General features: G+C 40.6%; 1 protein-coding gene and 1 pseudogene across 2 annotated transcripts; both read left to right on the forward strand.

The window, feature by feature from the left end:
• The first annotated feature begins 522 nt into the window (after positions 1-522).
• Positions 523-1,331, forward strand: LOC106742992 (annotated as a pseudogene).
• A 9,119-nt stretch (positions 1,332-10,450) lies between these two features.
• Positions 10,451-14,436, forward strand: LOC106742991. Of its 2 annotated transcripts, none has more exons than XR_001374308.1 (2): positions 10,451-12,943; positions 13,020-14,436. XR_001374308.1 is itself a non-coding variant. In XM_014616410.1 (2 exons), the coding sequence occupies exons 1-2, from the start codon at positions 11,114-11,116 to the stop codon at positions 12,889-12,891; spliced, it is 645 nt and encodes a 214-aa protein (XP_014471896.1). In that variant the 5' UTR covers positions 10,451-11,113; the 3' UTR covers positions 12,892-14,436. The 2 variants fall into 2 exon arrangements, 1 of the variants encoding a protein (XP_014471896.1); XM_014616410.1 differs by having other exon boundaries at positions 10,451-11,559; positions 12,693-14,436.
• The last annotated feature ends 10,501 nt before the right edge of the window (positions 14,437-24,937 follow it).

Below are 24,937 nucleotides of genomic sequence, written 5' to 3' on the forward strand. Positions count from 1 at the left end.
AGGCATCAATATTTTTGCTGGATTTATGGATCTCGGTACAGGTTTGAGTAACAGTACGTACGAGAAAATTGTGAAACACCTGTATGATGCAGTAAAGTTTGTCTTTGATGCTACATGTCTGAAAGCAGTTGATGAAGAAAAAAAATTAAATGAAGAATATGCAAGACCAAAATCAAAATTTTATGTGTCTGGGGATGGATCGTGGAAGGAAAAAGGTTTTACGTTGCTGTTAGGTGTTGTAACTCTAATTGGTATTTTAACCGGAAAAATAATCGATCTTGTTATTAAAAGTTCAATATGTAAGGGTTGCACGTCATGGAAACCAAAAGAAGGTACTGATGAATATACTGAGTGGTACGAAAAACACGAAGATGAGTGCCTACTAAATCATTCCGGTTCATCAGGGAAAATGGAAGTCGATTCCATGAAAGAAATGTTTTCCAGACCAGAAGAAAANTTTCCAGATTAGAAGAAAAGTATGGCGTTCAGTACGTGAATTATATAGGCGATGGCGACTCAAAAACCTTCAAAGCCATCTTAGACTTGAATTCGTACGGCAATGACTCTCCTGTAAAAAAAAGTGAATGCGTTGGGCATGTCGAGAAACGAATGGGCACAAGACTTCGAAATGTAAAAAAAGATAAGAAGCTCGGAGGACGTGGAATGTTAACCGATGTACTGATAAAAAAAATAACTCGATACTACGGATTAGCCATACGTCGAAATACTGATTCGGTCCAAGGCATGAAAAAAGCCATTCAAGCAACACTCGATCATCTAACATCCACCGGCGAGACACCGAAACACGAAATTGTCCGGCTGGAGCTGATAGCTGGTGTAAGTGGCGCGAGGCTGAGACAGCAGGTTATGCAGCGTCATTTAAACATCCCCCTCCTCTTCACCCAAATGTTGAGAAACATTTGCAACCGATCTTTGACGATCTTTCGAATGACAGTCTTTTGGAAAGGTGTTTAGGCGGTTACACACAGAATGCAAATGAAAGTTTCAAATCTACCGTTTGGCGTTTATCGCCTAAACACATTCACAGTGGAGCAAAAATCGTCTGCATTGCTGCGTATATTGCTGCATCGATATTTAACGAAGGCTACAATACAGTGTTAATGATAATGAACAAATTGGATATTGAAATTGGGATCCAGGCACACAATTTTGCCATAACGAAGGACGAGAAGCGAATAAACAGACAGAACCGCCGAAGCTATAGCATCTCAAAAGAGGCAAGAACGTCTCGTAGGATGGAGATGGTGGGTCAAAACGAGTTCTACGAGGAAGCGGAGGGGCTTTTTTATGCAGCTGGAATCGCTGATTAGCGTGAGTCTGCCGTAAGCTGTGACTATGTAGTATTTTTATGCATCTAAAACTTTAAACGCGTTTTTCTTGAAACACGTTTTTTCGATTTTGTGTAAACGATTAAAAAAAATCTACTGAACCGATTTGGCTTTATGACTTTCATTTTAAAGATAATTAAATTTTCTTCGATGTGACATTAATTGTTTTTTGAAAAAAAAAATTTTTTCATATTTTTTTTGTATTTTAAACGAATTTCGATTTTTTAAACGAAAAACGCACTTTCAATTTTAAACTGTGTAAAAACATGCAATTTCGACTTTTTCTTTAAGAAATCAAAATGTCACATAGCAGCTAGTATCATAAATATTACAAAAAATTTTAGTTTTTTTGTTTCAAATCAAAATTAAGGACGCTACAGTGTACACAGCGGAGACACTCCATAAGCGAAGCGATATTAATATGGAGTTCGTTTTTATAGTAAACATCTTTTTTTTTTTTTGAAAAAATTCCTGTGTACTCTTCGATTGTGTATTAAATTGTCATGAAAATTTTAAAACGTTTCAAGTTATTATGCCCGAGAAAAAAATTTGTAAAACTCATGTATTTTTCGATCGTGTAAAGGAGGTTTCCGCCTTAACTGTTCTTGAAATCTCTCACGAAATTTAGTTCGAGCTTATCGTTCCAAAAAGCGCTGCAATCCGATCAGAAGTGTGTTGCTTCTTTATGAAAACGCCAGACTCCACACCGCAGCAATAACACAACAAAAATTGGCCGATATGCACTGAGCTGTCCTAGAACATCTATCCTACAGTACCGACTTGTCACCACGCTTCTTCCATATGTTTGGGCCAAGAAAGCCCTTCGTGGACAGCGCTTCACAACAGACAAAGAAGTGCAGCAGTTCGTATGCAATTGGTTTGATACATGTCCGCGAACTTTTTATGATACCAATTAAAAAATTACCAGACCGTTAGAGGAAGTGTATAGATAAAATGGGGAACTATTTGAGATAAATATAAATTAGAATTTATTTTGAATAATATATGGTTTTTTCGCAACAGGCTCGTTTATATTTGATCCATCCTCATAGATAATAGAAAAAATACAGGAATAAGAAAGGAATAACATAAAAGATGCTAGAAATAATAAAAGAAACGTCACTCAATTATTTCTGTATTTCTTCTATAGAGCGTCCCAAAATTCACGCAAGAAGTAATTTTGATGGAAAACACAGGTTTATTATTAAAAATTGTAAATATTTTATTGATTCATAAAGTATACAGTATAGGGTTATTTATGGAATAGCAATAACTGATAAATGGTCTCCACGGCTTTGCTGGCAAATACGCACAGTTTTGTTGAAATTTTCCATGACCGTTTTGCATAAATGTGGCTGAATTTCGTTGATACAGTGCTCAATTTCCTCCTTCAAGACGTGAGTGCTCGTGAGCTTGTTGGCATAAACCTTAGACTTCAAGGAACCCTAAAGAAAAAAGTCCAACGGCGTTAAATCGCATGATCTGCGCGGCCATTTCTGATCACCAAAACGGGAAATTACACGACCAGGAAATGACTCAAGCAGTTATTGAATTCTTTCTCGGGCTGTATGGCATTTGGCACCGTTTTGTTGAAACCAAGTGTCGTTCACATCCATATCTTGCAATTTAGGCACAAGAAACTGGATTATCATGTCGCAATAGCGAGTACCATTAACTATTATTGCCTGACCAGCCGCATTTTCAAAGAAAACGTCCGATGATGCCTCCAGACCAAAATTCGCACCAGAGAGTGACACGTTGTGGATGCCAGATCACTAATTGATCCAGTCTCATTAAATCTTTTAATTAATCTCTTTACAATTGATGAAGTTAAATCACTATTCCGACCATATTTTGTATGAAAATAGCGAACAGTAGCTGCCAAACCTTCATTATTTTTAAATATTGCTCAACAATGAAATGCGTTGTTCTTTCGTATGGTGTTCCATTTTTAATAACCCTGAACTGTCAGCTGTCAGGTTGTCATTTTCTTTCGTAGATAACACTTTAACGCCCATATGGCGCAAAATTCAAATCTTGCGTGAATTTTGGGGCAACTTATATTACTTATTTTCTTATTCTTATATTTATTATGATCTTTATTGTAACTTTATATGTTTATTTTCTTACATTTTGTGTATATATAATTGTTTATTAGCGAATGCACTCAATTTGTTGCAACGCTTCCGCTGGATCAGCCCAGCTCAGGGCATGGAATACAATGAAGGATCGGTGGCAAGAAAAATTGTTGAACACGAATTTCGGTTATGCAGTGGTTTATTTGGCTGTTGAGACAGAATGGCGATATGGCCCTTACTGGGGCGTGATGGTGTCCTTCTCCTTCCTGTTCGCCACGCGCAACCACCGTTACAGGACGCAACACGAATCGACGATCACGACGTTCAATGACAAATTAAATGACAAATATGATTAAAATGGATAACCGGCAACCGCTCGCGAAACAGTCGCAAGGACGCGAATGATATCTCGCAACGAGGTGACTCGAGAAAGTTAACTTGATTTCTCGCACGGACGGCTGAACACGTAGCGAGCCGATATATACGAATTAAGAGAACCGATGATTAATTTGATCTGAAAATCTCTCTCTGAGTGTTCGCTCAAGATTCTTCCGCTTGTGCTCTCTAGGCACTCAGTTTTATACCAACATAATTTTCTTCCAAACGGAACGAATAGATTGGTTGACCTTCGATCGGACGAAATATTTTCGAACATATTCAAATGTGGCAAAATTTTTTGATATTGACAATTATGTTCTTATAACCAAACAAGTGATTAGACACGAAAGTTTCATATTTATTTCTTTTGTTCGTAATCCGGGTGTTATTGTTTCGAGATCGCGGCTCGTATCCCGCATCATGCTCGGCTCACGTGTGATAAGCGTGATAACACTAACTTTTCCGTTATGACTCAACTGGAATTTTGAATACGTAGGAAGCTATTTATATTTCTGGCTTTGGTAGCAGTATGTGTTGCCAGGCGCCATCTGACGTTGTCATTGGAAACTTGACATTGTTGAACATAAGAACATAAGAACACATTGTCATTTGAGCGCGGTTTGTGTTGTTTACAGTGAATTGAAAAATTCATGTCGGGCAAAAAATGGAATTAACTCGTGAACATTTTCGTGCGATTATTTTTAATAATTTTTGACATGGATTATCTAGACAAGAATGCATCGATGAACTTAATTCTTTATACAGCAAAAAAGCACCATCCTACAGCACTGTAAAAAAACTGGTATAACGAGTTCAATCGTGGCTGACGTTTGCTCCAGGACGAATTCCCTGAAGGTCATCCACAATCGGTTGTTGTGCCAGAAAATATCGATGCTGTGCGTGAACTGATAAAACAAGATCGTCATGTGACATACCGTGAGATTGAGGAATCTTTGGGCATTAGTATGACAAGCATCAATAAGATATTGCATGAACATTTGTCGGTAAAAAAAATTTTTTCGGGTTGGATCCCGCATAATATGACAAACGCTCAAAAGAAGACTCGTGTTGATTGGTGCATGGAAATGTTGAAAAAATACATTCATGGTGCATCAAAGGCTGTGTATAACATCTACACAGGTGACGAATCATGGATCTATGCATATGAGTCCGAAACAAAACAGCAATCGACTGTATGGGTTTTCTAAGACGAGTCAATTCCAACAAAAGTTGGACGCGGAAGAAGCACATCGAAGCAAATGGTTGCCTTTTTCTTCGGCATTACCGGTCATGTGGCGACAGTGGCGTTAGAGCACCGTAGGACGGTCAATTCTGAATGGTACACGACCATTTGTTTGCCAGAAGTTATCGGAGAAATTTGAGAAAAGCAGAAGAAGAGGCGATTCATTTTTCATCATGACAATGCGAGCCCTCACACATCGGGTCAAAAAAGGAATTTTTGACCCGCCAAAACATCGAATTGATGGGTCATCCGCCGTACAGCCCTGATTTGGCACCGAATGAATTTTTTTTCCCGCACATAAAAAATAAATTCCGTGGTCAACGATTTTCGACATTCGAAGAAGCGGTTGATGCATTCAAAACGCATGTTTTGCAGTTACCTCAATCGGAGTGGAAAAAGTGTTTCGAGAATTGCTTCAAACACATGCAAAAGTGTATTGATCATCATGGAGAATATTTTAAAACCAATTTCAATCATAAATATTTGTATTTTCATTATTAGGCCAGAAATATAAGTAGCAACCCTCGTAATACTTCGTAATACCTCGTAATACTACCTCGTAATAGTGTTTTTCATTTATTGTTACATGATATAAAACATGTTTTGAATAATATAAAGCAGAAATAGTAAGAAAAAGAATCAAGTTGAAATGTTGATTATTGTGATCCTGCATTGTCAAAAAATTGTCAATCAAACATTTAAGTGAGTATTTATTTCTTGCGTATAGGTGAGATTTTAAGAATTATATTGATTATTTCGAAAACGCAATATATCACATATTAGAATGTAAATATTGGTCGCGATAAATCACATTCGATGTTAATAAATGTATTTAAGTAAGGAAAAATTACTTACCAATTATCCTTTTTTCAACAAATTCGTAACTTTATACCGCGTGAAAATTCAATTCTTCTTCGTTACTCCTGTTACCCGTGTCCGGACGAGGTGACTTTTCTCATATGCCTGTGGTGCGCACGTGGAATATACACAGGTATGTGGGATCTACAGTTTATCGACGGTTCCGAACGGCACTATTTTAGAGAGGTTCTCTTGACAAGGATACTCTCGGTAATTTGCCATTGCTTTCCGAGAGGAGACGTGAGCGTAAATATTTTGGCTTTTACCGAGATCAAACCCTGGACCGCTGGCATAGTAGACCAGTGCGCTACAGGCTATGGGAAAAAGTGTTTGCCACGCTGATTCTCAAGCTGAAAATTCAATACATTTTGATTATTCTAAAATTAATTTTTCTAATGCCTTTTTGCTCTTAAAGCAATTAAAAAAGTATTATTTTATTGAAAAAAGCAAGAAACAGAAAACTTAGGAAAAGAAAAAAGCAAGAAATAGAAAACTTAGGAAAAGAATGATAACATTGTGACGTGGTAGCTCGAAGCGCCCGTTACAAGGGCGGCGACCTTGGAAAGGGCCCTATCGCGAATAGCGTGGCGCGCTCCTCGGGAGCGTCTGTTGAAGTTGGCAAGTTTGTTTTTATATGTAAAACAGCGGAGACCGCGCGCAGCGGGCGCGCGGGGATTGTCAAAGTTAGCCCCGCGTCCCATTCATATGTGTGGCCCTGCTCTGGATGGCGGCTAGAAGCGGACGAGGTGTTAACCGCCGGGTGGAGGAGTAGAAGCCGCCCGAACCTACTGCCGGATCCCGGTGGATTCGCCTGATTCTGGTCTTTGTCGGCTATCGGGGAGACGCTAACGGCATCGCCTAGGCTGCCGTGTTCCGTTCCCTCGGCAGCGGTAGAGCCGACGGGCCGAGGACGCGCACAGAGGACGAGTGGTATGCCAAGGCTACGGCAGCGATCGGAGCAGGAAGTGAGACGGTGGGCCACAAAGGCGAATCGGCACCCGTCGAAAAAGCTCCGGCTGCCGAGGAGGGACGGATGTCGAAGCCACAAGGGAAGGGAGACCTGTTTAAAATCGGCTCCTTCAGGGGCCGTAACGTTGTGCCTGCTCTTCTGCGGGCACGCCTACGGTACGGGAATGACGACCCCGGGGTACTCAGTCAGATGCCGACTCGTGTTGCTACGCAATGCAGCGGATTTTTAGGTTCTGAGTCCTTTCGGGGACGTTGAATGATGACAGAATCCTCTAAATATGAGAGGGCTACGGCCCTCCGAAATGAGTACTTTGTCTACGTCGTTGGCATAAAGAGACTACAGTCTCTGATGATTAGTGAACACTCACTCTCGAACGACTTTCTGTCTCTAAGCCTGAAGGTGCCCGGAGGCACCTTTTTCCCTTGCGTAAAGGAATGACGACAGAACCTTGAACATATATGAGAGAAGCATGGCCTCTCAATGATTAAAAATGCCCGTTGAACATTACCTTGTCATCGGCATGAAGAAACCGCTGGCGGCTTCTCATGATGCGATAGACATCGACATAGTGGGCATGAGGAGACCGCACCCCCTGCCTCCGATGATTAAACGTCCAAAGGGTGTTCACCCGCCAACGACAGTCTCGTATAATGAGGATGCTTCGGAGGCCGATGATTACACAAGACATCATACAGATAGGGAAAAGTCCTGTCATTTCAGAGCAATCCGAAAAGCATCCTGCGCTGCACTAGTGGCGCATTTGCATGTAACCCGTCGGAAAACCGGAACGGTTGGTGGGCAACACCCTTAATTCGATTACCCGTCTAGGACCGGCAGTTAAACCTTTGAACGTGGGAGTGAAGTCCGGCTTACGCTCAAGCATAAGCTCGGATGAGAGTCAAACGTTTAATGGAAAAAGATTGGTACACATCGGAGTCGGAGCGCAAGCCAATCTTCCTCTATCGGAAGATGCTCCGGCGTGTGCGGTAGAAGATGAGTCGGTTCGCTTGGATGGAATTGGGCTCACCTCGGCCCTCGTAGTCGACAGGTCATTGCGGTGGATTAGAAGCCACGCGACCTGCGCCACTGGCGTCGTCAAGGCTGGCAGCTGGTGCACACTGTGTGTCTTCGGGCTGGTGGGCGTCACCAACAGTTTCGATGAACAAGGACCTACGAGCCGTAACGGTAACTTAGATCGTGGATGGCGCGCGTCGTCTGTAGCCTAATGGCTGTGGTCGCATGCCGCGGCACGCTACGCGTGCTGTCGGCTCACACTAGTCTGCTTAAAATCAGCAGGTCGCTTCGAAAGAAGGAGAACTTTGTTCGTGGTTGTGTGCAGACAAGAGTTGGTGAGCGTGAGTTAGTGGCGAGTGACAAAGAGCGAGAGAGATAAGAAGAGGGATAAGGAGGAGGACGAGCGACCCCTGAGAACAAGCCACCAAGAGCCCAATATTGTAAGGCCGCCCATCCGCATTCAATTGTTTTTCTTTGTACCGTAAAGTGCCGCAGGGAAAGTCGCCTCGCGGGTGTTGCGTGTAGTGCAGTCCTCTCCATCTTCGCTCGGAGGCCGCTCGAGAGGCCAGCCACCCTACCAGCGAACACCGCGGGTCCGCAGCGGCTCAGTTGTCGGGAAAGCCGAATAAATTTTATATCGTGAGGCGTTACTGTAGAGCACCTTTATCTTGCCCGGTTGTCGTAAAAGCCGATTAAATGGCGTGCAATACATTATCGAAGCCGCTAGATTTTTTTTATTTTTGCTGCTGATCCCGGCGTGACCATACGAGCAACCCCGCCTCCGACTTCACCCATCCCGGAACTACCGGTCCCGTTCGGAACGAACTCGGGTCGCGGGTATGAAGCGCGAACGACTTTGTCGACCGCGTAGGCTGTTGTTTAGTGGGTGCGACTTGTGCGCACCTGGCGCCCATTCGATTTGAGAGGAGGTCATTGGAGACCCGAATTCGATCTCGCGTACCGGGTTCGCGCTTCGGTTTTTGCGCCGGCGATTCGGACGAACCGAATCCAGAAATCCGGTCGCAACATATAGGGTCGAGCGCAGACTTAAGATTACGTAGATAACACATTGCCACAAAATGAAAAAGGGGTGGAACATTACGGAGCTCAGCCTATCTTTATGTTTTTCGGGTCGCAGATCACGATGCCGGTGTGCGTTTGTCCCCGGCACGTCTGTGTCAAGGTCAAATGAAGGTCAAACACCTTAGATGGGGTTGTACAATTTTTTTGACCCCGGATTCTGAAAGAGCAGAAAATTCTACGTCCGAATATGCTTTGAACTTCTGGCCAAAGGACCTCCGGAGGTCCTTCAGGGGTTATCCGTAAAACCTTTTCGTGCCTGCCCCCAGGGCACCTCCATGCGGTGACGGCGGGCAACGGGTCACCGGCGAATGAATCAGCTCTCATTCCCATTGAAATCATCAAAAAGGCTGTTGGTACTTTCTACCATCTATTAGGTTACTATCAAGAAGTAATCGGAGAACAATTCGAGCATTTGCGTTAAATACAGTGACCAAATGTTTATCAATGCACGTGAGAGGCAAGGGGACTCACGATAATAAAGCACCCCAACGTGAGAGGCAAGGGGACTCACGTAAATCCAGCACCCCATCGTGAGAGGCAAAGGGACTCACGTTAAGTAAGCACCCCAAAGAAAACAGTCCTTACTATGTCCCCGCCGTTGTTCCTGGGTAACGCTAAAAGTAAAAGTATGAAAACTTCCGCTCTTTCAATTGCCGACGACAAATGAGGAGACTTTTAGAAAAAAATATTTGACCTTGAAATAACCTTGAAGGACACCAACAAGGTCGAGTTTGAGGTCACCACTAATTGCAATTAAAGAAAATAACTAAAGTTAGCTATTTTCATCAACTGCGTTTTTTGAAGATATCCAGTCCTCAAAATTAAATAATCTTTGAATGACCTTCAAAGTCATCTACGATTTATGGCCTTATAATATTTTTGGACGTAAAACTTCTCGCTCTTTCGATTTCTGACGTCAAAAAAGAGGGTTTCCATTAAAAAAAATTGAGCTGACTTTGAAATAACTTTCAAGGTCATTGTCAAGGTCAAATCCAAGGTCACCATTGAATTTCTCGTCAAAAGTTATTACAAGAGTGACCTTAACATTTTTCAAAAATAATTTACCTGGGAAATTATTCAGGTGTTTCCAGACTTTTTGGACACCCTGTATACAGGGTGACCCATTTTAATCTAACCACTCAAATAACTCAGTGGGAATAACCCAAATAAAAAAAAGTTTCGGTTTAAAAATTTCCTATTTTTTGGGGAGAAATTGAATGGTGAGCTTGAATTTGACCTTGATGTCGATTTTCAAAGTCATTTCAAGGTCAACTTCATTTTTTTAAATAGGAATCCCTATTTTTGACCCCAGATTCTGATAGTGCTTGAAATTCTGCGTTCAACCATATGAATTTTAATAGGGGTCAAATGTCATTTCAAGGTCATTTCAAGGTCAAAACGTCAAAATAACAGCGTTTTTAAGGTTTTTTAAGGTAAAGTATATTTTTCAGCCATATGCGTTATGCTAAAGGTCAAAGGTCATTTCACGGTCAAATAGTTGAAAAACTCCATTTTTAAGGTTTTTTATTTAATTCTAGCTTCAGGTTGTGTGACATTTAAGATTTATCAATCTTAGTTTGAAAAAAAATTAGTCGTGACCTTAAACTTCACTTTGGAGCCAAAGTCGAAATTACTTCGAAGTCAAAGGTCAAAATAATGAATGTGAATCATGGAGAAAAGTGTTTACCTTGGATCTTGATTCTGATGGTTACTTTGACCTTTCGATTCAAAGGTCAAGGTCATTTCAAATTCAAAAAGTAAAAGAAAAAATTATAAATAAATGCTGATTATAAACATAATTTTGACTTCAATTGACGATATTGCATGGTGAAAATTTTTCTCCTGTCAGCGTTCCCCAGGAATAACGACTTTAACGTGGCAGAACTTTGTTTCCATCAGGGTGCTTGTTTATCGTGAGTCCGCTATTGAAATCAGCGATTTCAGCATTTAATTTACTGCAACTAACATTATTTCAGAAATTTTAAATTTAAGTTAAAATTTGCGCCCTCTGCATTTAATTTACTGTAACTAACATTATTTCAGAAATTTTAAATCTAAGTTAAAATTTTTTAATATCAGTTTTATTAAAGTACAGAAAAAACGAAGTAAAATAGTGCTCTCTAGGACTAATATTATCATTATGGCTGATTATTCTGCTAATCACATTATTGATATGGTGATAGTTTTAGGCGAATGCCAGAACAATTACCGGGCAGCAGCACGGTGGTACGCTGAACGATTTCCTTTAAGGCGTCATCTTAGTCATGTGACGATACGTGCGTTAACTATTAGAGCTCGTGGTGGACACCTTAACCGTCAGCGCAGACGTCACGAATACGATGAAAATAATGCTCGCGTTTTGAAAGTCTTAGCAGTTGTACATCTTGATCGTCAAATCAGCAGTCGCACAATTGAAAGGGAAATCGGTATTCCACGAAATACTGCTTTAAGAATTCTTAGAAATTTAAGATACCATGCATATCACATAACTTTGGTTCAAGAATTAGGGCCAAACCATATTCAAATGCGAATTGAATTTTGCCACTGGGCTTTAGCAAGGATACAACAAGATCAAGACTTTTTCAGGTATGTGCTTTTTTCTGATGAGGCTAAATTTTACAGTGATGGACAACTTAATAGGCATAATTGCCACTATTGTTCAGATGAAAATCCGCACTGGTACAGAGCTGTAGATCATCAGAATAGATGGAGCCTTATGGTGTGGTGTGGCATAATAAATGGCTACTTAGTTGGACCTTATTTTTTCGAGGGTAATGTTAATAGAAACAGTTATTTAGAATTGCTTCGAGATCGATTGACAGGGCTGTTTGAAAATGTTTATTTAGCAACCAGAATAATAATGTGGTGGCAACAAGATGGTGCAGGACCTCACTTTGCACTAATTGTTCGTCAGTTTTTAAATAACCATTTTAATGCAAGATGGATCGGACGAGGAAGTCCAGTTAACTGGCCACCTCGCTCACCAGATTTAACTTCTGATTTTTATTTATGGGGTTACATTAAAAACGCAGTATTTTCACAACAGCCCACAACTAGAGCAGACATGGAAAACCGTATTCGTCAAGCTTGTAAAACTATTTCAAGAGAAACTTTATTAAGAACTGTGCCAAATTTTCATAAACGACTGAATTTGTGCCTTGAAGCTAATGGTGGTAATTTTGAACACTTACTTCGTGCTTAACAATTATAAAGGTAACAAAAAGTGAGTGGCAAGGGAACTCACGCTAAACAAGCATCCCATCGACTATTTGACCGTGAAATAACCTTTGACCCTTAGCATGACGCATATGGCTGAAAAATATATTTTACCTTAAAAAACCTTAAAAACGCTGTTATTTTGACGTTTTGACCTTGAAATAATCTTGAAATGACATTTGACCCCTATTAAAATTCATATGGTTGAACGCAGAATTTCAAGCACTATCAGAATCTGGGGTCAAAAATAGGGGTTCCTATTTTAAAAAATGAAGTTGACCTTGAAATAACTTTGAAAATCGACTTCAAGGTCAAATTCAAGGTCACCATTCAATTTCCCCCAAAAATAGAAAACTTTTGTCCCTAAACTTTTTTGATTTGGGTCATTACCAGTAAGTTATTTGACTGGTTAGCTTAAAATGGGCCACCCTGTATGAGGACAAGGATGGTGTTTGTCAACATTTAGCAGAGAAGAACAAGATATTTCTCTGTTTTTGTCGCAGAAGTCCAGGGTGTTTGTTGGTTTCCAGCACGGAAGCGGCAAAGGTGGATTTTCCCTCCACCGAAAATCTGAGTTTAACGATTGCGCGGATTAGGATGAAGATTGATATCATTCGGTATAAAGAAGAGTTTGCAGTGATGAAGGACAGCAATTTTGAAGGAATAATGGACGTAGATGTCGACGAAGATTCTTACAGATGATATCAATTATATCAGAGACGCTAGTGGCCAATTTATAGAAGAGTTTTATAAAGTAATAGCAAATTCAGATATCAATGCACTCAATGTACAGACCAAAATGTGTTGCCTTTATTCTTATTACTTTACAGGAAATAGTTTAACGTTATGCGTTTCGTGTATGCTTAGAGTGACAGACTTGTTCAACCGTATGTAAATCATTCGGAAACATCTGACTAAAAATCACGATGCGATAGATGGTATGTATTACTCCGATTGCAGAGATTGGCTATTTCAAATAATGTCATGCAATATATGTGCCCCATACGCGCAAAGTAAATGTTTTAATTAGTGGATTTGCGACGACGCATTCCCCCGGCAAACAACGCGACCGACCGACCATCCGTCGGTCGCAGAAACGGCGCTACGCGCCAACAAATGAACACACGCTCGAAGCACGCAAACGACACGTGCACACGTCAACAATAACATTTGTTATTGTTGTTAAGCACGTGTCGGAAAAACCGCGTTTCTCGCGGTATAAAAGACCGCTCCACCGTGCTATCGAGACCAGACTCCGCCGGAGTCAGCCGAGATCGCAAGATCAGAAGCTGCTCCGGATCTCATTCCCAGGTCGAGGGACCGCGACGGTGCGTACGCCATCGCTGCTGTGAGTTCGCAGCCGACTCGACAATCCTGTCATCCGGAAAGTCCGAGGTCGTGCGTACGCGGTTTCTCCCGTGGAAGTCGCGGGCACCGGACTCACAACAACATCCATTTCGAGACGGTGTGATCGCCGTCTCCACCGGGAGCTCCCGTCCCTCTTGCTCGCGGCGGACTTGGGGATTGGCACGAGTTGGGGTGGTGTGTTCGCCGCCTCTGCGGAGTGTTCTCCATGTCGGCCCCTCTACTCTAGCCGTTGGGCTCTGCGCCTCCGGGGTATGCGAACGCCTCGGAATACTGTTCCGCGTACCGCGCCGTATCCTTAGAGACAACGCGTGTCTCTCCGCCGCACCTCACCGGAGGTGCCACGACCGCGCTGTGAACCGCGAACCGACCGACCGCCGGCTGCACTTCGGCTAGTCTCGCCCGGCTGACTCTACTGTTTCTGTAAAGAGGCACGATACCGCGTGTCCTCCGCACCGGGAGTCGACCGACACTCCGCGTGCAGCAATCACCGAACCGCGTACCGTAAACCGAACCGCGAACCGCGTACCGCGACGCCGAGTCAAGCAGGTGCATTCCGCCGTTGCACTCCGATGCGAGACCGTCGAATTTAAAGCCGCGAAACTTCAACACGCCGAACCGTCAACACCGCGCCCCCTCTCCGCTAACGCCGCGGAATCCTCGCTGTGAGCAACACAGCTGCTCTAGATCCGTTCCGGGAACACCGATCCGCCGAAACACCGAGCGAACCGTCAATACACGGCCGAAAGATAAATACGAGATTCCGTCACCGGCACTGTCACCGTAATATTTACCGGCGTTAAAAGGCGAACAGCAAGCACTTGTCACGAGTATAATGTATGCTTAAACATCTTGGCATTAGAATAAACCAACTATATTCAATCTTCGCTCACTCACTTTATTTGCTCACTCACTCGCTCGTCCACACACGCACACACACACACACACACCATCACACAAGGACGCCTGGAGATCCGGCGAGCTACGCCAGGGCCACCGACACCGAAACACGGTCAACCGAATGACACCGGAAACGACCATCCCACCAGCCGGGGCAGGATGAACGTCCACCGACTGACGGGGTCCGGGTCACAAATTGATAGAATATTTCGAAGAACGCAGTGGAAAAATGGAAGAACTCGCGCGAATTAAACGCGAACTGTAGGGCCAACGTGCTCGATTGAATTCGCGAGACGATTACAGTTGTTGCGCGATCGAGTCGTCGCGAGTAACGTGGGGGTGCCCTGCACGTTGGAGCGGTAGGAGGCGGTGACGAATAAACTATCTTGTTGTAGAAGAAACTGAACTTGTCTTTATTACGTATTCGCCCGATACAATATTATGTACGCAACCGACAGCGTGTCGGTACCCGAGATTTGAGAGTTTAGAGTCGCCCCCGCGCCGGAGTCACGTCCACTTGTATCCTTTTCTTATGTCTCAATAAGAGGGGATGGTTTTGATGTGCCAGCGTCACCTGAACGAGGACGCTGACCATGCTGATTTCGATATTTCTATTGCAAGAATGCCAGGTTGCATTTCCGCATAGCGACGTATGGTAATTCGGGCCGCGGTTTCGTTTATGGTCATCGACATACTTCATTGTTGCGCTTACAACATCTCTCCCCCGTTAGGGAAAGAAAATAGTGGGACGATGTTTTCGTTTACAATAGTTTTTTTCCCGTGACAATATTTTATTATAAACGTTTGTTTTCAACTATTACTATTAGGTGTACAACGTTGCTCTCGCCGTTTTTTTTAAATTTGAGGCTTTATTGTAAAAAAATGGAGATAAATTTATGACTCAAAGTATTGTCCATCACTGTCCACTACTTTCTCCCATCTATTGGGCAATGCACGAATCCCGCGTCAAAAAAACTGGTCATCTTTTGAGGTAATCCACGAATCTATCCATTTTCCGACTTCTTCATAAGACTGGAAGTGTTGGTCAGCCAGGCCGTGTTCCATTGATCGGAACAAGTGATAATCCGAAGGTGCAACGTCTGGAGAGTACGGCGGGTGGAGTAGGACTTCCCATTTCAACGTTTTCAAGTATGTCTTAACCACTTTTGCAACATGGGGTCGAGCATTGTCATGCTGCAAAATCACTTTCTCGTGTCTCTCGGCGTAATGCGGCCGCTTGTCTTTCAATGCTCGGTTCAAACGCATCAATTGAGTTCGATACCGATCGCCTGTGATTGTTTCAGTTGGTTTTAATAGCTCGTAATACACTACGCCGAGCTGATCCCACCAAATACAGAGCATTACCTTGGAGCCATGAATGTTCGGTTTGGCCGTCGATGTGGAAGCATGGCCGGGAACTCCCCATGATTTTCTGCGCTTGGAGTTATTGTAATGAACACATTTTTCATCTCCAGTCACAATGCGATGCAGAAATCCTTTTCGTCTTTGCCTCTCAAGCAGCTGTTTACAAGCAAACGAACGCCGTTCAACATCTCTTGGCTTCAACTCGTACGGCACCCAATACCCTTGCTTTTGAATCATTCCCATGACTTTGAGGCGCTTCGAAATGGCTTGTTGAGTCACTTCCAATGATTGTGCCAGTTCTTTCTGAGTTTGACACGAGTCTTCATCAAGTAATGCTTTCAATTCAGCATCTTCAAAAATCTTTCCTCTTCCACCGCTATGCTGATTTTCGACGTGAAAATCACCGTTCGTGAAGCGTTGAAACCACTCACGACACGTTCTTTCAATAATAGCGATCTCACCATAGATATTTGAGAGCATTTGATAAGCCTGAGCCGCAGATTTCTTCATATTGAAGCAGAAAAGTAAAACCTCCCGCAAATGACGAGAATTCGGCTCGTAAACTGACATCGTCAATCGACGATAACTTTATAGTACAAATATAAATCGATTATTGTAACTATTAGGTTATGTTGACAGATGCCCAATTTGATTGTATGACGTTTATGATCTATTTACTTTGAGCACTAAGTTCCACTAAAGCCATGTATAGGGAAACGGCGGGAGCAAAGTTGTTCACCTAATAATTCATTGCATCATCTTTTTAATTAATTGACTAAGAATAGTTAGAAAATAAAAATTGAGAAAACAACGATTAGATATTGTTATCAAAAATTCTAATCATTTAAAATGACGATTTTTGTAATCATATGATTCACCATATGTGCACCAGGTGTCATTCAAAGTAAATGTTTCAACTATTTTCCGGGGAACACGGCTAGTCAGAAAATTTTGATTTAAAATTTTTTGAGTTACGTGGGCCCCATTACGTTAAAAAATTTGAAATTCATGTTTCTCAATATTTTTTCAGGCTCATTATGGGTTAAAACGGAGTAAATTAAATTTTAAATTCAATAAATTTCACACATAATGATGTAATGTTGAAGAACACTCCATAAAATAATGCTAGAACAAGAACGGAAAATGGAGACCGTGATCGATAATTCCAACAGAAGTCAGTCTGAATTTTACAACGAATTACAGCGCGACATAATTGAACGTCACCCCTCAAGTTCACATGTTGATGAAAAATCCAAGAGAAATCATATTGAAGTCAAATCGAAAATATGTGAAAATCAATGTTCAATTTAATATTTATGAAACTTTATCACGATATTTAGAAGATATTGCATAGATGTTGACGATTTAGTCGTTATCTAATTTATATTATATCCACATCAAGTCAATACATATATATATAACAATTTAACTTGAATATAATACCGACTAGGTAACGACTAGATTGTTGATAATTGGTCGATACTTATATAATAATAATATATAATATTTTCTACATATCGAATAGATAACTAGATACCTGTACAGCGTGCGCTATTAGAATATCTATTTATCTATCTATTAGAATTTGGAAAAATTGAATTTGAAATTTCCGTTAGAATTCAGCTGTTAGTGTCACTTGGCGCTAAGATAGACCAAATACATGGGTAAGACGTTTATAACCCCGAAATGGCCGAGTTGATCGGGCTAAGCCTGGAATATAACCGCAGATTATTGAAATTGACGGCGATTATTGAAAGTCTTTACGTCGAAAGGACGCCAAACGAAATAATAAGATTCCTCAGATACTCTAGGTTGACGTAGCATGATATTATCTAGAAACGCGGCTTCACAGGAGTTTGAGGAGAGCTTCTCCACCTTGGCGAGGAATATCCAAAGAAAAAGGCAACAAGGATACCGGAATTCATTCAAAGAGCTCAAAAGGCGGAAACGGTTACGCAAGAGGTCTATTTGGAGATCTTGAGAATAGTGGTAAAGCCTTGGATGGAGGCCATGGCTTGAGGGAGGCTGCGTATCTTCCAGCAAGTCAGCGCACTCGCTTACATAAATCATTTGGTACAAAAGTGGCTCTCTGACAACGTCGACATGTCGAAGGTCCAACGACTTCTGACCTCCCAATAATTTCGACCTGAACTTTCTTGATTACTACTTTATTACGTATAAGGTGTAGTCAAGAGAGTTACCGACAAGTCTAGGTATCCCAATGTAGCCTTCCTCCGGACCTCTATTGAAACGGAGTTTGCGACCATAAACCGGGTCCAGTTAAAGACAGTATGCTCGCGCTTTAAGACCAGGATCGAGGCGGTATTTGAGGCACAGGACGGCTGTATTTAGTGAGAAGATTCAAGAAAGATCTCTTAAGATCAATATTAAAGCATTTCCTTATATCTCTAATAAATCCTTATTCCCTTACATCTCTAATAATTGCCTCTAATAAACGACTTTTCTGATAAAACATTTTCATGTCCAGATTCTAACGGCGCACCCTGTACAGTGATGATATTACCCACTTCGCTGTAAGGCAAAAAACAATCTTTCGTGTCAAAATTGTGGAAAAAAAGTTTTCAAAATTGTATAAAAATTTTAATATGAAGATTTTTAAGGTCGCTGAATATGAATCTAATATATTTTCAAAATTCAAGATGCCGGATTCAATAATTAGTCGAAAATTCAATTTCAGATTCAATTTCTAAAACTTAAAAAATAATAAGATAGTTAAAAGTAATATCTCATATGCAAATGCTGCAGTGTAAGTATTGACAGGGTCTGCCAAAAGTTCCGGAACGGCTAATTATTATAAAAAAATAATCATTAAAAAAAAATGTTTAGAAAAAAGTTGTAGGTTTTTAAAAAAGCTGTCACACATTGATAATTGTTTGGACTTAGAATGACCTTGAAAAGCGTTATTAAGGTCAATATAAAAATCTTAAAACCCCCTATTTATCGTTAAATATTCTTATACCTGATGTTGAGACTTATCCGAAACGTTGTTCGTACCGCACACGACCTCTCGCTGCGTGCTCAGAAAATCGCTGGCCGATATGCACTTATATTCACGAACTAATTACACACATTTTCTCCATAAGAACTTTCCGAATTATGCGACTTAAAAGATGCGATACTGCAGGCATTAACATTACCCAAAGTGTACCGCATAAAGGTTGCACGGTCGAATTTAAATCTCTTTTGTTTGTGTGTGTGTGTGTGTGCGTGTGTGTGTGTGTGTGTGTGTGTGTGCACGCGTTTATTATTATCGTGGACGCAATCTCGCGCTATGTCAAATTTTGTGGTAACTAAGCAGCTTTTGCGGGAGGATTCATTTTTCTGCTTTAATTGAAAGAAAAGTGCAGCTAAAGCGCATCGAATGCTTGTAGAAGTTTATTGTGACAATATTCCAACTGATAAATCATGTAGGGAATGGTTTCGACGTTTCAAGAATGTCGATTTTAGCGTTGAAAGCAAGCCTCGCTCTGAACAGCCAAATGAATTTGAAGACAAAGAATTGGAGGCATTACTCGATGAAGATCCGAGGCAAATGCAAGAAGAGCTTGCATAATCATTGGGAGTTCCGCAACAAGCCGTTTTCGTACGAATGAAATCCATAGGAATGCTTCACAAGCAAGGCATTTGGGTGCCTTATGAACTGAAACAGAGAGACGTTGAAAAGCGATTTTTCACTTGCGAGCAGCTGATTCAAAGGCAACAAAAAAGGGTTTCTTTATATCGGGTTGTAACTGGGGATAAGAAATGGATATTCTACGATAACCCCGAGTAGAAAAAATATTACGCTATGCCCGGTCAATCGTTGCCATCGACCTCAACATTAACACTAAAGCCTAATATTCATGGTTCGAAGGTCATGCTGTGTATTTGGTGAGACCAAAAGGGTGTTGTATACTATGAGCTGCTACAACCTAGCCAGTCTATTACGGGCCATCGGTATATGCTACAATTGATTCGTATGAGCCATGCATTACGAGAAAAACTGCCGTAATAAGAGCAAAGATATGACAAAGTTAGTCTTCTGCATGATAACGCTCGGCCTCATGTCGTAAAAGTCGTAAAAAATTATTTGGAGACGTGTAAGTGGGATATTTTACCGCACTCGCCGTATTCGCTGGACATTGCTCCTTCTGATTATTGGTTGTTCCGACGGATGCACGATTTGGCAGGTCACCAGTTCACTTCTTTCGAAGGAATCGAATTGGCTCCTAACTTTAATCGCCTCAAAAGACGAGATAATTTTTCTAGATGGAATTCGAAAATTGCCTGAGAGGTGGGAAAAATAATAGCCAGCGATGGACAATACTTTGATTAATCTGTTCATTCATTTTGTTCTGAAATAATTGCATTTTTGACCACAAAAAACGGACCAAACTAATTTGTATTCCCAGTACAGAAAAGAATAATCGATCAGAAGAGCTCCTTTTGTATTCCAAAATACTGACGCCATCATCTTTCCAGGTAAATACGGTTTTCGCTTTTTTCGAAGCCGTTTCGTTTAGCCTACTATTTGAATTGTGTTTTTGATTCAAGTGTGTAATAATGAATGAAAGTATCATCCATGATCCCAAGACGTTGTATGAAATACGTTGGATTCTTCTTAAACTTTTAAAGAATTAGCTGATATTCGCATACGAACTCGTTTTTGCTCTGCAGTGAGTAAATGCGGCACCTATCTTGCCGAAAGTTTTTTCATATATTCAATTCATATTACAAAATGAAATAAATTCGCTTAATTGAGATGCCATGGCTTCTACTATCGAGCGCACTTTTACTCGCCCGTCGGACAAAACCATATTATAGACTTTATTGATATTTTCTAACGTGACAATTGTTCTCGGATCTTCAGAACGTGGTACATTTTCGATATTATCTTATTCTATTGGGTTGGCAAATAAGTTCGTTCGGTTTTTTTGACTGGTATAAAATACAATTTATTTAATATACAAAATATATACTAATCAATAATGTATTGACCATTCTTTTCTATGACTTCTTGCCATCTTTTTACCAATTTTCATAATCCCACATTCATAAAACGTCTAAGGTTTACCGGCAAAAAACTGATCCATTTGCGTTTTAACAGCTTCATTATTGGTAAAGTTTTTCCCGTTCAGAGAATTTTGCAGCGACCGGAACAAATGATAATCAGAGAGTGCCGGTAAATAAGGAGGGTGAGGCAAAACATCCCAGCCAAGCCTTAACAATTTGTTCCGAGTAGTTAATGAAGTATGGGGTCTGGCATTGTCGTGGTGGAAGACGACTCCTTTTCGATTTGTCAATTCTGGACGTTTCGAACGTATTGCTTGATTCAATTCCGTTAATTGGGAGCAATATACAGTTGAATCGATCGTCTTGCCTGATGGTAAGAGCTCATAATAAATGATACCTTTATAATCCCACCACACTGAGAGCATAATTTTTTTCGGGTGCAATCCTGCCTTCGAGGTTGTTTGTGGTGGTTCACTGCTGCTTCCCCATGATCTTTTACGTACTACGTTATCGTAGACGATCCACTTTTCATCTCCCGTAACCAACCGCTTAAAAAATGGATCGTTTTCTTGGCGTTTCAGCAGCACGTCGCAGATGGAAATGCGAGCGGTTAAGTTGGGTCAATTCGTGCGGCACCCAAACATTGAGGCGAGAAACGTATCCCAACTGACGCAAATGGTTTTCTACACTTGTGTGGGATATATTAAGTGTCGTAGCAATCTCTCGTACTGTTTGCGATGGATTTTTGTAGAAGGTATTTTTTATTACAGCTAAATCAATCTCTGCTGGACGACCAAAACGGGACGCGTCACTAACATCAAAATCTCCAGAACGAAATTTGACAAATCATTTTTGACACACACGTTCTGTTAAAGCATTGTCCCCATACACATTACAAATCTTCTTATGAGCTTCCGCAGCTCGTTTTCCTTTTTTGAAATAAAAAAGTAAAATATTGCGAAAATGGACGTTCTTTTCTTCCATATTTGCGACCGTGCAGTACGCACAATACTCTGGTATTAACCGACGTATGTTTACAAATAGGTTAGGTGGAACGTCGCTTTTCAGCTGCGCAAGCGCGTTGTGCGATAGCGTTGTGGAAAAGAGATAGCAGAACGAGTAAACCTAATCCGATTAAAAAACTGAACGAACTTATTTGACAACCCAATACTTAATTGAATTCAGTGTTTGAATTCGTTTATCCAAAGTGGAACGTTTTCGTAAGAAGAACATGAATCATCCAATATAGGAAAAATCTTTTTATGGATTTTTTTCATTGTTTTCCCTTCTAAAAAAAAGGATTCGATCACACCTCGAATTACAATTTTATTCATTTATCATTATTGCTCGAAACGCTTGTATTGAAACAATCCGTATAGAAATGTTTATAATACTCTAAGGACTCGATAATGTCCGTAATATAAATCAGAGCCTTGTAAGGTAAAATGACCAGGCCTTTATGTGGTATGTTATATATTGTCCACAAGACTTTTGTAAGGGAAGGGTTTTTCAGGCCCCTATTAAAAAACCTTATTTCGACCAGAATTATATATTGCAAGCACAAATGTGTAATTTTTATACACTTACGTTTGTAAAATCACACAGCCGTTTTTTACGCATTTTTACACATGTTATTTTGCTACATGTTTTATCTGTGTTATTTTACGCAATTATATAAGTATTTTTTTATATATTTACATAACGAATAAAATATATATTATATAAATGAAAATTAAATCCGTTTCAAAGACAAATTGGATGAGATTCAGAAAAACTCTGCACCAACGTTAAAAACTATTTTTGGATACATGAATTTAAACATCACCGTACATGCACCGTACACGCACTGAAAATGAATCATCCTGCGGATGCCTAATTGAAGTTATCACGGAAGAAATCAGTGAAAAAATTTTTCATAATGAAAGACTGCCGAGTGCATGTACGCGAGATTGCTAAGGCTGTAGGCATCTCAATTGAAGGTGCACGATATCTTACACGAACAATTGAATATGGAGAAGTTGTCTGCGCGACGAGTATCGCGGTTGTTGACTGTTGACCAAAAACGCATTCAAATGGAAATTTTAATACAAAATTTGACAATGTTTAATTGTAATCCAATGGACTTTTTGTGTCGATTCGTCATTCTGGACGAAACTTGGATCCACTATTTCATACCAGAGTCCAAACAAGATAAAACAAAGTACAACGACTGGTACAAGTGCGCCGAAGAAGACAAAGACTGTTTCGTTGGCTGGGAATTTAATGATTATTTTTTGAAATTCCCAAAGTATCATCATGATTGACTTGGAAAAGGTTAAGTGCGTTCTACGCAATAAAACTATAAATAGAAAAAATGATTATTTTTCCCATCTGTCGATCCATAATAAATAATCGCGACATTTTTTCGTTTCTACAACACTATAAATTGATTGTAAATCACAAAAAAAGTGTAAAGTAACAATAACTTATGGGAACCTATTGTACATAAACTTATTATACATTATTGAACTGTTGGAAAAACGAATTGAAGGAAAAACAACCAAGATAGTCGCGCAAAAATATACTCTTTGACTAGGATAATGCGTCGCCCCACACGCAGACCGTCGTAATGATACATGGCGTGAATTAAGTTTCGAATTGGTTCATTATCATATTTCCTGGACTTATACCCGTGCGACTTCTTCTTGTTCACAAATTTAAAAATTTGGCTTGAAGCGAAAAATGTTCGCCCAATCAGGATGCTATCGCCGCCATCAATGATTATTTTCAGAGCTTGACAAAACATATTTTTTTGATTGAATGAAAAAATTGAAGAATCGCTGGACTTTGTGTGTAGCCTTCAAAGTGGATAATGTTGAAAAATAAAATTTATTTTTCCCAAAATAATGTGTTTCACTTTTTATGCTCCTGTGGAAAAGTGTATATAGGAGAAACTGAGAGGAAAATCAGTACACGGATCAAGAAACACCAGCGGTACACCAAAGTGAGGTAGTGAAGAAAGTAATCAAATATGATCACTTTTCTCAACCAGCCCTAGTAGAATACTGGATGGAAACTGAACATTCCGTACAATATGATAAGGCTACTATACCGGCTTCTATACTGGCTCCACAAGGCTACTTCGCCAGAAAACATCGTGAAGACTTGGAAATTTTAAAACATCCTAACAACCCCAACTGAGACAAGATGCAAGTGAATCCTATTTGTCATATTGCCTTCCCGGTTTTTTAATTGGCCGGTTAATTAATAAAGAACACGCTGATTGGCTGGAACCAATCTCCTCTTCCCCTTTTCCACTTACCTACTCCCTAAGGATAAAGAAGTATAGAAAGGAATAGAAAGTATATAAAGACAACCAATACCCAAGAGGGCTTAGTATCAGAACTCCAAGCCCTAATGATGCAAACTGCAATGTTTGCGAAACGTTGACAGAACGCTGATTCGCGGCATAGGAAGCAACGCAATTAGATTGTATCGACAGCTGTTGCGAGTCACTCAATACAGCCGTGATGCGTGCGAATCACGTGTTCCGTGTTGTCGCTCGCAAGAGGCGATTGTCTACGATCAGCCGACAACAGCGCGTCGGCGATCGCTAGGCACGCGCGTTATTTCTTTATTTGGTCATGTTATTCTCGTGTCTTGGTAACGCGAGACAATAGAAAGCGAAACATCTTCGTGAGCCGCTGGTCCCGAAAAACAGTACGTTTCTGCATAGCTCGGTAACAAGACGTATTCGTGCTTGTACTGCGCGTTGTCGATTGCTCGTCGTCAATTGCTATATATCTATTACAATACGTTTATGCATAGTTCGATGACAGGACGTATTCATGCTTGTGCTACGCGTTGTCGATTGCTCGTCGTCAATTGCGATCTATCTTTTATATTACACAATTACTCGAGAGAACTTTTGTAAATACTTGCGGTTCTGTTAATATTTCTAAGAGACTTTATACTTTCGGTTCTGTTAATATTTCTAAGAGTGAGTGCGTCGCGGAACTCTCACGCGTGTGTTGTGTCTTTTTAAAGAAAAAATAAACTGAAGATTAATTGTGTTATTGTTAATTCGCTGTTGTGTTATTTTGAATGCTCCTTTCGCTCTCAAAAG

This window comes from Dinoponera quadriceps, unplaced genomic scaffold (genome assembly GCF_001313825.1).
Source record: "Dinoponera quadriceps isolate SergipeBrazil2010 unplaced genomic scaffold, ASM131382v1 scaffold996, whole genome shotgun sequence".
Taxonomy (NCBI): domain Eukaryota; kingdom Metazoa; phylum Arthropoda; class Insecta; order Hymenoptera; family Formicidae; genus Dinoponera; species Dinoponera quadriceps.